The sequence below is a fragment of the Squalius cephalus genome, assembly GCF_949319135.1.
Source record: "Squalius cephalus genome assembly, chromosome: 17".
NCBI lineage: Eukaryota > Metazoa > Chordata > Actinopteri > Cypriniformes > Leuciscidae > Squalius > Squalius cephalus.
The window spans coordinates 34,852,944-34,867,966 of NC_137138.1; the positions used below are offsets into that span (position 1 = coordinate 34,852,944).

Genomic DNA, 15,023 nt, shown 5'->3' on the forward strand with positions numbered 1-15,023 from the left:
TTCAGCCTCCACCATTATTCTGAATATATATATTTTTTTTAACAAAATTGTTAAAAAATAAAAATGATAAATGATAGTGATAATAATAATAAATGCATTTTTAATAATAATTTTTTGTGTGTATTTTTTGTTATAAAAATATTTTACATTTTTCAGGTTTTTATGATTTAAAACAAATTTAATTGTGTTAATGGTGAATCAGATTTGTTGCTCTTGTGGGGCCCAATGAAATCAGCTGGATTTACCACTAGTTTTGATCATACATTTTCTGTCAAAGCATAAATCCAGAAAAATGTAAACAGACAGCAATATTTTTTATAAAAAAATAAACGTATGTATGTATGTATGTATGTATGAATGTATATATATATATATATATATATATATATATATATATATATATATATATATATATATATGTGTGTGTGTGTGTGTGTGTGTGTGTATTATATAAATAAAGTTACTTATAGTTAGCACTGATGTTATTTCAATATTCCACTTTAGACATTCTACTGTTTCATCTTGCTTTAAACTAGCTTTAACCTTTGTTCAATAAAACCAAGTGATTACTTGCTTTAGATACTTTATTGGAACCCATTATTATTGCCTCATTGTTATTATATATGCATTTTAAGTCATTTTAAAGGCTATTTTCCACTATTTTTATTACCACACACACACACACACAAAAATCCAATTACTCGAATAATCAGCAAAATAATAGACTGATTCCTTGATTACCAGAGTAATCGTTAGTGTCAGCCCTAGATTAGTTACAACATTTCAAAATGCTCCTGCATTGTTTTGCATTTTGTGATATTCCAGTCATACATTGAAGATTTCTTAAAAATACTGTTAAAAATTTGTGTACAGTCTCGTCTTTTGACCTAAATGTATTGTCACACCCCTAATAAAACGTAATTTCCCAAATCAGACCCAGATGAGTCACTAGTTGTCATACAGTACGAGTAAAAAGTTCATACTGAGATCTCTGACCTTTGGTGTTTTAGTGCAAAAACACTAGAGGAGACAGTTCAGATTCTCCACGTTTCAGAGCAAATCAATGTACGGATTCCTGACTTGAAAATGTGTAGATTTACAGTTTGATACGGTGGTTTGCAGATAAAACCATCTTGGTGACATTTCATGATTTTGTAATTGTAATTTTTTTTTTTTAAGTACATGTACTGCGTTAGATTAAACTGAGAATGGTCATAGCACTTGCATACTATTGTCCTATTGTTAGTTTAACTGCTTCTATTGTTCTCCTCAATTGTAAGTCGCTTTGGATAAAAGCATCTGCTGCTAAATGAATAAATGTAAAATGTAAAAAACAAAGCAGTGTCAGTGTGTTTCCTTCAGGAAGTGATTTGTCAGCGCGAATGGTTACGAGCGACCCCGAGCAGCCTGTGTTTGCTGAAGAATGCTACTTGATCACTATAATTTGCATTTGCTCTGGGCCGGTTTGTGAAGCGAACCCTCAATAAATCTGCTGTGCTGGAATGTGACTGAGTCAATAGCAGTCTTCTTGAGAGAACGACTGCACCTGAGAGAACGGCTGCACCTGAGAGAACGACTGCACCTGAGAGAACGACTGCACCTGAGAGAACGACTGCACCTGAGAGAACGACTGCACCTGAGAGAAAGACTACCTGAGAGAACGACTGTACCTGAGAGAAGACTGTACCTGAGAGAAAGACTGTACCTGAGAGAACGACTGTACCTGAGAGAAAGACTACCTGAGAGAAAGACTGTACCTGAGAGAACGACTGTACCTGAGAGAAAGACTACCTGAGAGAACGACTGTACCTGAGAGAACGACTGTACCTGAGAGAACGACTGTACCTGAGAGAAAGACTGTACCTGAGAGAACGACTGTACCTGAGAGAACGACTGTACCTGAGAGAACGACTGTACCTGAGAGAAAGACTACCTGAGAGAACGACTGTACCTGAGAGAACGACTGTACCTGAGAGAAAGACTACCTGAGAGAACGACTGTACCTGAGAGAACGACTGTACCTGAGAGAAAGACTACCTGAGAGAACGACTGTACCTGAGAGAACGACTGTACCTGAGAGAAAGACTACCTGAGAGAACGACTGTACCTGAGAGAAAGACTACCTGAGAGAACGACTGTACCTGAGAGAACGACTGTACCTGAGAGAAAGACTACCTGAGAGAACGACTGTACCTGAGAGAAAGACTACCTGAGAGAACGACTGTACCTGAGAGAACGACTGCACCTGAGAGAACGACTGTACCTGAGAGAACGACTGCACCTGAGAGAACGACTGTACTTGAGAGAAAGACTACCTGAGAGAACAACTGTACCTGAGAGAACGACTGTACCTGAGAGAACGACTGTACCTGAGAGAAAGACTACCTGAGAGAACGACTGTACCTGAGAGAAAGACTACCTGAGAGAACGACTGTACCTGAGAGAACGACTGTACCTGAGAGAACGACTGTACCTGAGAGAATGAGAGAACGACTGTACCTGAGAGAATGACTGTACCTGAGAGAAAGACTACCTGAGAGAACGACTGTACCTGAGAGAAAGACTACCTGAGAGAACGACTGTACCTGAGAGAAAGACTACCTGAGAGAACGACTGTACCTGAGAGAATGAATGTACCTGAGAGAAAGACTACCTGAGAGAACGACTGTACCTGAGAGAAAGACTACCTGAGAGAACGACTGTACCTGAGAGAACGACTGTACCTGAGAGAACGACTGTACCTGAGAGAATGACTGTACCTGAGAGAAAGACTACCTGAGAGAACGACTGTACCTGAGAGAACGACTGCACCTGAGAGAAAGACTACCTGAGAGACCGACTGTACCTGAGAGAACGACTGTACCTGAGAGAAAGACTACCTGAGAGAACGACTGTACCTGAGAGAATGACTGTACCTGAGAGAAAGACTACCTGAGAGAACGACTGTACCTGAGAGAAAGACTACCTGAGAGAACGACTGTACCTGAGAGAACGACTGTACCTGAGAGAACGACTGTACCTGAGAGAACGACTGTACCTGAGAGAAAGACTACCTGAGAGAACGACTGCACCTGAGAGAAAGACTGTACCTGAGAGAACGACTGTACCTGAGAGAACGACTGCACCTGAGAGAAAGACTACCTGAGAGAACGACTGCACCTGAGAGAAAGACTACCTGAGAGAACGACTGTACCTGAGAGAACGACTGTACCTGAGAGAAAGACTACCTGAGAGAACGACTGTACCTGAGAGAACGACTGCACCTGAGAGAACGACTGCACCTGAGAGAATGACTACCTGAGAGAACGACTGTACCTGAGAGAAAGACTGTACCTGAGAGAACGACTGTACCTGAGAGAACGACTGCACCTGAGAGAAAGACTACCTGAGAGAACGACTGCACCTGAGAGAAAGACTACCTGAGAGAACGACTGTACCTGAGAGAACGACTGTACCTGAGAGAAAGACTACCTGAGAGAACGACTGTACCTGAGAGAACGACTGCACCTGAGAGAACGACTGCACCTGAGAGAATGACTACCTGAGAGAACGACTGTACCTGAGAGAACGACTGTACCTGAGAGAACGACTGCACCTGAGAGAACGACTGCACCTGAGAGAACGACTGTACCTGAGAGAACGACTGCACCTGAGAGAACGACTGTACCTGAGAGAACGACTGCACCTGAGAGAACGACTGTACCTGAGAGAAAGACTACCTGAGAGAACGACTGTACCTGAGAGAACGACTGTACCTGAGAGAACGACTACCTGAGAGAACGACTGTACCTGAGAGAAAGACTGTACCTGAGAGAACGACTGTACCTGAGAGAAAGACTACCTGAGAGAACGACTGTACCTGAGAGAACGACTGTACGAGAGAACGACTGTACCTGAGAGAACGACTACACCTGAGAGAACGACTGCACCTGAGAGAACGACTGTACCTGAGAGAAAGACTACCTGAGAGAACGACTGTACCTGAGAGAACGACTGTACCTGAGAGAAAGACTGTACCTGAGAGAACGACTGTACCTGAGAGAAAGACTACCTGAGAGAACGACTGTACCTGAAAGAACGACTATACCTGAGAGAAAGACTACCTGAGAGAACGACTGTACCTGAGAGAACGACTACCTGAGAGAACGACTGTACCTGAGAGAAAGACTGTACCTGAGAGAACGACTGTACCTGAGAGAAAGACTACCTGAGAGAACGACTGTACCTGAGAGAACGACTGTACGAGAGAACGACTGTACCTGAGAGAACGACTGTACCTGAGAGAACGACTACACCTGAGAGAACGACTGTACCTGAGAGAACGACTGCACCTGAGAGAACGACTGTACCTGAGAGAAAGACTACCTGAGAGAACGACTGCACCTGAGAGAACGACTGTACCTGAGAGAAAGACTACCTGAGAGAACGACTGTACCTGAAAGAACGACTATACCTGAGAGAAAGACTACCTGAGAGAACGACTGTACCTGAGAGAACGACTACCTGAGAGAAAGACTACCTGAGAGAACGACTGCACCTGAGAGAACGACTGTACCTGAGAGAAAGACTACCTGAGAGAACGACTGTACCTGAAAGAACGACTATACCTGAGAGAAAGACTACCTGAGAGAACGACTGTACCTGAGAGAACGACTACCTGAGAGAACGACTGTACCTGAGAGAACGACTGCACCTGAGAGAACGACTGTACCTGAGAGAACGACTGCACCTGAGAGAACGACTGTACTTGAGAGAACGACTGAACCTGAGAGAACGACTGTACGAGAGAACGACTGTACCTGTACCTGAGAGAACAACTGTACCTAAGAGAAAGACTACCTGAGAGAACGACTGTACTTGAGAGAACGACTGCACCTGAGAGAACGACTGTACTTGAGAGAACGACTGCACCTGAGAGAACGACTGCACCTGAGAGAACGACTGTACTTGAGAGAACGACTGAACCTGAGAGAACGACTGTACGAGAGAACGACTGTACCTGAGAGAACAACTGTACCTAAGAGAAAGACTACCTGAGAGAACGACTGTACTTGAGAGAACGACTGCACCTGAGAGAACGACTGTACTTGAGAGAACGACTGTACCTGAGAGAACGACTGTACCTGAGAGAACGACTGCACCTGAGAGAAAGACTACCTGAGAGAACGACTGTACTTGAGAGAACGACTGTACCTGAGAGAACGACTGTACCTGAGAGAAAGACTACCTGAGAGAACGACTGTACCTGAAAGAACGACTGTACGAGAGAACGACTGTACCTGAGAGAACGACTACACCTGAGAGAACGACTACACCTGAGAGAACGACTGTACCTGAGAGAACGACTGTACGAGAGAACGACTGTACCTGAGAGAACGACTGTACCTGAGAGAACGACTGCACCTGAGAGAACGACTGCACCTGAGAGAACGACTGCACCTGAGAGAACGACTGTACCTGAGAGAACGACTACCTGAGAGAACGACTGTACCTGAGAGAACGACTACCTGAGAGAACGACTGTACCTGAGAGAACGACTACCTGAGAGAACGACTGTACCTGAGAGAACGACTACCTGAGAGAACGACTGTACCTGAGAGAACGACTGTACCTGAAAGAACGACTGTACCTGAGAGAACGACTATACCTGAGAGAAAGACTACCTGAGAGAACGACTGTACCTGAGAGAACGACTACCTGAGAGAACGACTGTACCTGAGAGAACGACTGTACCTGAAAGAACGACTATACCTGAGAGAAAGACTGTACCTGAGAGAACGACTACCTGAGAGAACGACTACCTGAGAGAACGACTGTACCTGAGAGAACGACTGTACCTGAAAGAACGACTATACCTGAGAGAACGACTGTACCTGAGAGAACGACTGCACCTGAGAGAACGACTGTACCTGAGAGAACGACTGTACCTGAGAGAAAGACTACCTGAGAGAACGACTACCTGAGAGAACGACTGTACCTGAGAGAACGACTGTACTTGAGAGAACGACTGAACCTGAGAGAACGACTGTACCTGAGAGAACGACTGTACCTGAGAGAACGACTGTACTTGAGAGAACGACTGAACCTGAGAGAACGACTGTACGAGAGAACGACTGTACCTGAGAGAACGACTGTACCTGAGAGAAAGACTGTACCTGAGAGAACGACTGTACGAGAGAACGACTGTACCTGAGAGAACGACTGTACGAGAGAACGACTGTACGAGAGAACGACTGTACCTGAGAGAACGACTGCACCTGAGAGAAAGACTGTACCTGAGAGAATGACTGTACCTGAGAGAACGACTGTACCTGAGAGAACGACTGTACGAGAGAACGACTGTACCTGAGAGAACGACTGCACCTGAGAGAAAGACTGTACCTGAGAGAACGACTGCACCTGAGAGAACGACTGCACCTGAGAGAACGACTGTACCTGAGAGAACGACTGTACGAGAGAACGACTGTACGAGAGAACGACTGTACGAGAGAACGACTACCTGAGAGAACGACTGTACCTGAGAGAAAGACTACCTGAGAGAACGACTGTACCTGAGAGAACGACTGTACCTGAGAGAACGACTGTACCTGAGAGAAAGACTACCTGAGAGAACGACTGTACCTGAAAGAACGACTATACCTGAGAGAAAGACTACCTGAGAGAACGACTGTACCTGAGAGAACGACTGTACCTGAGAGAACGACTACCTGAGAGAACGACTGTACCTGAGAGAAAGACTGTACCTGAGAGAACGACTGTACCTGAGAGAACGACTGTACCTGAGAGAACGACTGTACCTGAGAGAACGACTGCACCTGAGAGAACGACTGTACCTGAGAGAACGACTGCACCTGAGAGAACGACTGTACCTGAGAGAACGACTGCACCTGAGAGAACGACTGCACCTGAGAGAACGACTGTACCTGAGAGAACGACTGCACCTGAGAGAACGACTGCACCTGAGAGAACGACTGTACCTGAGAGAACGACTGCACCTGAGAGAACGACTGCACCTGAGAGAACGACTGCACCTGAGAGAACGACTGCACCTGAGAGAACGACTGTACCTGAGAGAACGACTGTACCTGAGAGAAAGACTGTACCTGAGAGAAAGACTGTACCTGAGAGAACGACTGCACCTGAGAGAACGACTGCACCTGAGAGAACGACTGCACCTGAGAGAACGACTGCACCTGAGAGAACGACTGCACCTGAGAGAACGACTGCACCTGAGAGAACGACTGTACCTGAGAGAACGACTGCACCTGAGAGAACGACTGCACCTGAGAGAACGACTGCACCTGAGAGAACGACTGCACCTGAGAGAACGACTGTACCTGAGAGAACGACTGTACCTGAGAGAAAGACTGTACCTGAGAGAAAGACTGTACCTGAGAGAACGACTGCACCTGAGAGAACGACTGCACCTGAGAGAACGACTGCACCTGAGAGAAAGACTGTACCTGAGAGAACGACTGCACCTGAGAGAACGACTGTACGAGAGAACGACTGTACCTGAGAGAACGACTGCACCTGAGAGAACGACTGCACCTGAGAGAACGACTGTACCTGAGAGAAAGACTGCACCTGAGAGAACGACTGCACCTGAGAGAACGACTGCACCTGAGAGAACGACTGTACCTGAGAGAAAGACTGTACCTGAGAGAACGACTGCACCTGAGAGAACGACTGTACGAGAGAACGACTGTACCTGAGAGAACGACTGCACCTGAGAGAACGACTGTACCTGAGAGAAGACTGTACCTGAGAGAACGACTGCACCTGAGAGAACGACTGCACCTGAGAGAACGACTGCACCTGAGAGAACGACTGCACCTGAGAGAACGACTGTACCTGAGAGAAAGACTACCTGAGAGAACGACTGTACCTGAGAGAACGACTGTACCTGAGAGAACGACTGTACCTGAGAGAATGACAACCTGAGAGACTGTACCTGAGAGAACGACAACCTGAGAGACTGTACCTGAGAGAAAGACTGTACCTGAGAGAAAGACTGTACCTGAGAGAACGACTGCACCTGAGAGAACGACTGTACGAGAGAACGACTGTACCTGAGAGAACGACTGCACCTGAGAGAACGACTGCACCTGAGAGAAAGACTGTACCTGAGAGAAAGACTGTACCTGAGAGAACGACTGCACCTGAGAGAACGACTGTACGAGAGAACGACTGTACCTGAGAGAACGACTGCACCTGAGAGAACGACTGTACCTGAGAGAAGACTGTACCTGAGAGAACGACTGCACCTGAGAGAACGACTGCACCTGAGAGAACGACTGCACCTGAGAGAACGACTGCACCTGAGAGAACGACTGTACCTGAGAGAAAGACTACCTGAGAGAACGACTGTACCTGAGAGAACGACTGTACCTGAGAGAACGACTGTACCTGAGAGAATGACAACCTGAGAGACTGTACCTGAGAGAACGACAACCTGAGAGACTGTACCTGAGAGAACGACAACCTGAGAGACTGTACCTGAGAGAACGACAACCTGAGAGACTGTACCTGAGAGAACGACAACCTGAGAGACTGTACCTGTACCTGTACCTGAGAGACCAAAAAGAGACTTTAAGAGCTCAAGTCAGTTTTTTTTATGCATTAATAGTCAATGCGTTCATTTTAATAATAGCTTGTCCTAAAATAATGTGTTCAATTGACAGCCAAATACTACTATGATACAATTTAAATAATATAGCATTATTGTTTTTACATTCGAATTGGGAAAATTAGGAAAAACACTAAATAAATACATTGGAAAAAATTTTGCAATGAGGTTTCATTAGTTAACGACACTTTAGTTAGTTAATATTAGTTAGGATAAACTAACAACGAACAATACTTCTACAGCGTTTATCAATCTTAATGTTAATCTCAGTGTTTACTAATATATTAAGATTAAAAGTTGTATTTGTTAACATTAGTTTTATTAACTAACATTAAGAAATGTTAATAAATGCTGTAAGAATATATTTCTCATTGTTAATTTGTGTTACAGTATATAAAATAAACAAACAAATAAACAAACAAATGCCTAGTTTTCTCTTTTTTTGCATTTATTATTGCATTAATTTTATTTTGGTCCGTATACATTACAACATATGAAGTATTTCCAGAAACATTTGCTGATATGAATGGCCAATATTTCTAGAAATACCCCATATGTTGTAATATTATATATATATATATATATATATATATATATATATATATATATATATAAAACGTAACGAGCAGTGCAGCAGTCGATTTAATTTAATTCAATTTAATTCAACTTTAATTTCACTTCCTTACTTCAAAATTACAATTCTATCTCCTGTTTGTGACCTCAATTCAGATTCAGCAACTGAATAGCAAAGATGGCGCACAACCCCAGTTACATACAGTCATATGATTGCTAGCTAACACTAAATAATGTTTTTTTTTTTAAGAACTCACTTTCAAATGTCCATCATAACAGACGACAACAATAGCAATTCTTTATACGACGAGTCTTTAACCTACTAATTACATCATAACAACAATTCTTAGATACAATGTACTTATTGTGTTGTTGTACTGTACAACACTCAGGTGGATATGGGTAATATTAGGACAGGTTTGCTGGTATAAGTAGGTTTAATAGTGAGTTAACATGTAAGGCACATGTGTCAAACTCCAGTCCTGGAGGGCCACTGTCCTGCAGAGTTTATCTCCAACCAGCTCCAAAAACACCTGCCTGGAAGTATCTAGTAATCCTGAAGACCTTGATTAGCTGGATCAGGTGTGTTAAATTAGGGTTGAAGCTAAACTCTGCAGGGTTGTGGCCCTCCAGGAACTGAGTTTGACACCCCTGATGTAAGGGAAGGTCAGCATGTGCAAATACATAAAGTAATAATGCATGCTGGTATTTTTAAATCCAAGTACAATGTAAAAACATGTCTGCACACGATAAGCAGATTGTATGAAATTATTCATTTAAACGCTAGAACAAAGACACTTCATATGAACTTGAATGGAAAACAAGCCTTAAAAATAGTCTTTCAATATGCGACGCGCTCAGCGAAACCCTGCGAGAGTGAAACCGACGAGAAGCCTGAGATGACTGGAGCGCGAGCTCAAGAAAACACCATCGGGATCTCACACACACACACTACAGTAACATACACGCTTCATGTACAGTAAGTGTCACCGGTTCAGATGTTCACTGTCCTGGTCATGTACTTTACCTGGTGTTCGTCATGACACATTTCACACTCGAGTCGACAGCATCATGTGAGCGTGTTGGGTCATGGTGGTTGAGTCTGATACAGTTCACTGATTCACTCACACACACACACACACACACACACACACACACAAGCTCTCTCACTCTCTCTCACACACACACACACACACACATTCTTGTACATCTATCTTTATGAGGACATTCATTGACACAATGCAATCTCTAGCCGCTTCCCCTAACCTTACCCATCACAACTAAGTGCCTAACCCGACCCCTGACCCTAAACCGACCCTTAACCTCATTATAACCTTATCCCTAAAACCAAGTCTCAAACAGGCCTTTAAAGGCTCTCAGAGACTGAGGACTGGCCAAGATGTCCTCACTTTACTCTCTCTGTCCTCACTCCAATGGTGTAAAACTCAAACTGGTCCTCACAAAGATAGTTGTACAAGTTGTACACACACACACACACACACACACATACAAGCTCTCTCTCTCGCTCTCTCTCTCTCTCGCTCTCTCTCGCTCTCTCTCGCTCTCTCTCTCTCGCTCTCTCTCGCTCTCTCTCGCTCTCTCTCGCTCTCTCTCGCTCTCTCTCTCTCACACACACACACAAGCTCACTCACTCACACACACACACACACACACACACACAAGCTCTCTCACTCACTCTCTCTCTCTCTCTCTCTCTCACACACACACACACACACACACACACACACACACACACACACACACACACAAGCTCTCTCACTCACTCACTCACTCACTCACACACACACACACACACACACACACACACACACACACACACACACACAAGCTCTCTCACTCTCTCTCTCTCTCTCTCTCTCTCTCTCACACACACACACACACACACACGTTCTCTCACTCACTCACACACACACACACACACACACACACACACACACACACACACACACACACACACACACACACACACACACACACACACACACACACACACACACACACACACGCACACACAAGCTCTCTCACTCTCTCTCTCTCTCTCTCTCTCTCACACACAAGCTCTTTCACTCACTCACACACACACACACACACACAAGCTCTCTCACTCACTCACACACACACAAGCTCTCTCTCTCACTCACTCTCACAAACACACACACACAAGCTCTCTCACTCACACACACACACACACACACTCTCTCACTCAGTCACTCACTCTCACACACACACACACACACAGTGTTGACTGCGCATCTTTAGTAAATCCTGACAGTAGTTTTATAATGCCAAAAGAGGGAAAGCTGTGAGTGAATCTGACTCTTAGTTCCAGTATATACTATAATAACCCTGTGTTGTGTGTGTGTGTGTGTGTGTGTGTGTGTGTGTGTGTGTGTGTGTGTGTGTGTGTGTGTGTGTGTAAAGACGTGATGTACCTGATTTCTGGCTGGCGTCTGTGGGAATGTGTGTAGGACTGGGGTTGAAGTGATCGTACGGGAGAAGTGGTGTGAGCGGATGCATCCCCGGCTGGACCACCGACACCTTGTTGGACTGCAAGAAACACACACACACACACACACACACACACACACACACACAATAAGATGCTGTCAGTCTTCAGTCTGATGCTTGAAAGCGAGTGTGTCAGATGTTGAATACATTTGCTGAGAGAATCAATGGTAGGAGCCATTTGATCGATACGCCTTTGATGATCAAGGCCAGAAGCACAAGAGCTTGTTTGCTTTCATGTCTGTGTTTACAAATGGCCTTCAATAACTCATGTGAAACCCAGTTTGCTAATGCTAACAGCATGTTGTTTGACACGATGTGTCATGGCGGTTGCAGGGCTGGAAGTATCTGCATTTCTTGGCCAAACTTCTGACTGCAGTGCCTTTCATATGGGCGTCTTTTCATCCGAGCGCCGAGCACATGTGTGCCGGAGAGAGGCCGAAGCAATCTGACAGATTTGTGGCCACATTTATGTAAAAAAAAAAAAAAGAAAAAAAAAAGGAAGTTTTCTCCTTTTGGTTCTTCGTAACGGACAGAAGAAGATGGAGACCCTCAGCATTACAGACCAGATCAACACACCCGAGGACTGAAGAGCAGAAATCATATTCCCCTAACCGTCGACTTCTGCACGCTTGCAAACACTCACTGAAGACGGACTTGCGGAGTTCTATAAATATATATAAATAAATTAACTAAACGAATAACTCTTTTAACAAAAACAAACCATCACTGAACTTACTTAAACTGGACTATGACACTATTTTCTTCTGGAAACAAACTTTGTTGCATTATTTCCCTGTTATCTCTGTAAAGCTGCTTTGAAACACTCTGTGCTGTAAAAAGCGCTGTATAAATAAAGATGACTCGACTGAAGCTCTGCACTGCGAAATGAGTCTCATTTACATCGTATCTGCACTTGTTGTTTATGGTGAGAGTGGAAAACTGTTTTCTAACGCCTCTGATTGGCCACTGTTTTCCAAGGCCTCTGATTGGCCACTGTTTTCCAAGGCCTCTGATTGGCCACTGTTTTCCAAGGCCTCTGATTGGCCAAGGCCTCTGATTGGCCACTGTTTTCCAAGGCCTCTGATTGGCCACTGTTTTCCAAGGCCTCTGATTGGCCACTGTTTTCCAAGGCCTCTGATTGGCCACTGTTTTCCAAGGCCTCTGATTGGCCAAGGCCTCTGATTGGCCACTGTTTTCCAAGGCCTCTGATTGGCCACTGTTTTCCAAGGCCACTGATTGGCCACTGTTTTCCAAGGCCTCTGATTGGCCACTGTTTTCCAAGGCCTCTGATTGGCCACTGTTTTCCAAGGCCTCTGATTGGCCACTGCTTTCCAAGGCCTCTGATTGGCCACTGCTTTCCAAGGCCTCTGATTGGCCACTGTTTTCCAAGGCCTCTGATTGGCCACTGCATTCATGTGCTCAACAGAAAACATGTGATTGTTTCTAATGCTCAACGCTGCAAAAATAGCTTGTGAATGATGATTGATGCAACATGAGCAGATCTAAATGTTATGCTGCAACACTTTTAACTGACCCCAAAATTCATAAAACATTTCCTGCACAATTGTTCATTTTGGTGGGAATAAAGAATCGATATTATGAATTTAAAACACTGGGAGAGTCTCACAAAGAAAAGTCTAGCATTTCACCATACATATTCATATTGCCCAATTTCGCTTGGCAATGCATCTCGTTCTACAGACATTTCAATATTTCGCTGGAAGACAAAAAAATGTTTGCTGAGGCGATCTGAGGAACAAGCAGGGCTTTAAATTAAAACTCACCAAGTGCCAAACGTGATTAAAAATCAAGTAAAAATGTAGTGTGCGCAAACATCCGAAGCACGCGTCCAGAAAGCCGAGTCTCAGAGCGCGTGCGAATGCTAAACTGAGCTCGCTTTCACGTCTCCTCGCACTTGAGTGGACAAACTCACACAAAATTATGTAACAAAATACCAAGTATGCTAGTAAACACAGCCAGTTATGTCTCAAGTGAATATAAACAGTTGAGAAAGTAAACGCATGTACATCAGTATATTGGATCAGCGCATTCGCTCTTAAAGTGACAGCAGCCTAATATTCCTCTCATTAATGTTAAAGACACAAAGGACAAATAAAAAAAAGAAATCACTCACTGCTCTTGACAATAACTTTTGTTACTTTTTTAGGATTGATTAATAAGTATGTTTCATTTATACAGTGAATATTACGTAGTGTTATTTTACATTTGCTTACTTTATTAAATTTCAAACATCAGACCTATCTGAAAAACATGAAAAGCACTGGTTATTTAATTTGTATCTTTGTTATATTAGTTAGTTTTAGCTGTGGTCTTGACATTGGAATAGCGAATTGTGACTCTGGATCACGTCACATGTCACACGGGTATATTTGTGGCAATATCCAACAATACATTGTATGGGTCAAAATTATCGATTATTCTTTTATGCCAAAAATCATTAGGATATTAAGATCATGATCCATGAAGATATTTTGTAAATTTCCTACCGTAAATATATAAAACATGTATTTCTGTGAGTGAATGCAGCACAATCGCCAACATAAATGAACAACTTTAAAGGAGATTTTCTCAAAGTTTCGATTTTTTTTGCATCCTCAGATTCCAGATTTACAATAGTTGCATCTCGACCCAAATATTGTCCTATCATAACAATTATTATGTATTCAAAATGTATTCATTATTCATTTAAAGCTTATTTATTCAGCTTTCAGATGATGTATAAATCTCAATTTCAGAATTGGCCCATGTGACTGGTTTTGTGGTCCAGGGTCTTAATTGGGAATCTTCACTAGTATCTAAAATGTTGGTAACATCACTGTAAAACATCTTCATGGCGGGTACATTTCCTTAAGTCAGCGGCCATAGCAAACAGGCCGTGTGAAGAAGCGTTCATCTTTAACACGATGCCCTTTCCCCACACAAGCACAAATTAATCTCACTACAATGACATGTTTGATTCTATATGAGCAAAGTCTATTAGCATGTGGATCTTTGCTTTTATCCTGCGTTTGTTTGAGCGGGAACGCAGGGACACGACGACCCAACACTGACGCGTCTAATGTATTCCTTCCTTTAAAAATCGAAGTGCTTTTTTTGAAGCGGAAATTAGACGTCCTTTTGGAGGCGAGCGCTTTGAGTGTTACGTCTTTAATCTTGCATGTGTGTGTGTGTGTGTGTGTACGACGCGTCTGAATGGGGTGCCATGATTTCACACACACACACACTGGCATTGCTTTTGATTGATTTCATTGCCTTTGGTCTTCGGTGATAA

At 43.7% G+C, this 15,023-nt stretch overlaps 1 protein-coding gene across 13 annotated transcripts in view; it reads right to left on the minus strand.

Annotated features, from left to right (window-relative positions):
• Positions 1-15,023, minus strand: part of tcf7 (transcription factor 7) — a 69,887-nt gene that overhangs the window by 19,629 nt on the left and 35,235 nt on the right. For all 13 annotated transcript variants that reach the window (XM_079847156.1, XM_079847155.1, XM_079847150.1 and 10 more), the window contains exon 4: positions 11,656-11,770. In XM_079847156.1, coding sequence (XP_079703282.1) covers positions 11,656-11,770 — 115 coding nt within the window. The remainder of the gene's footprint in view (positions 1-11,655; positions 11,771-15,023) is intronic.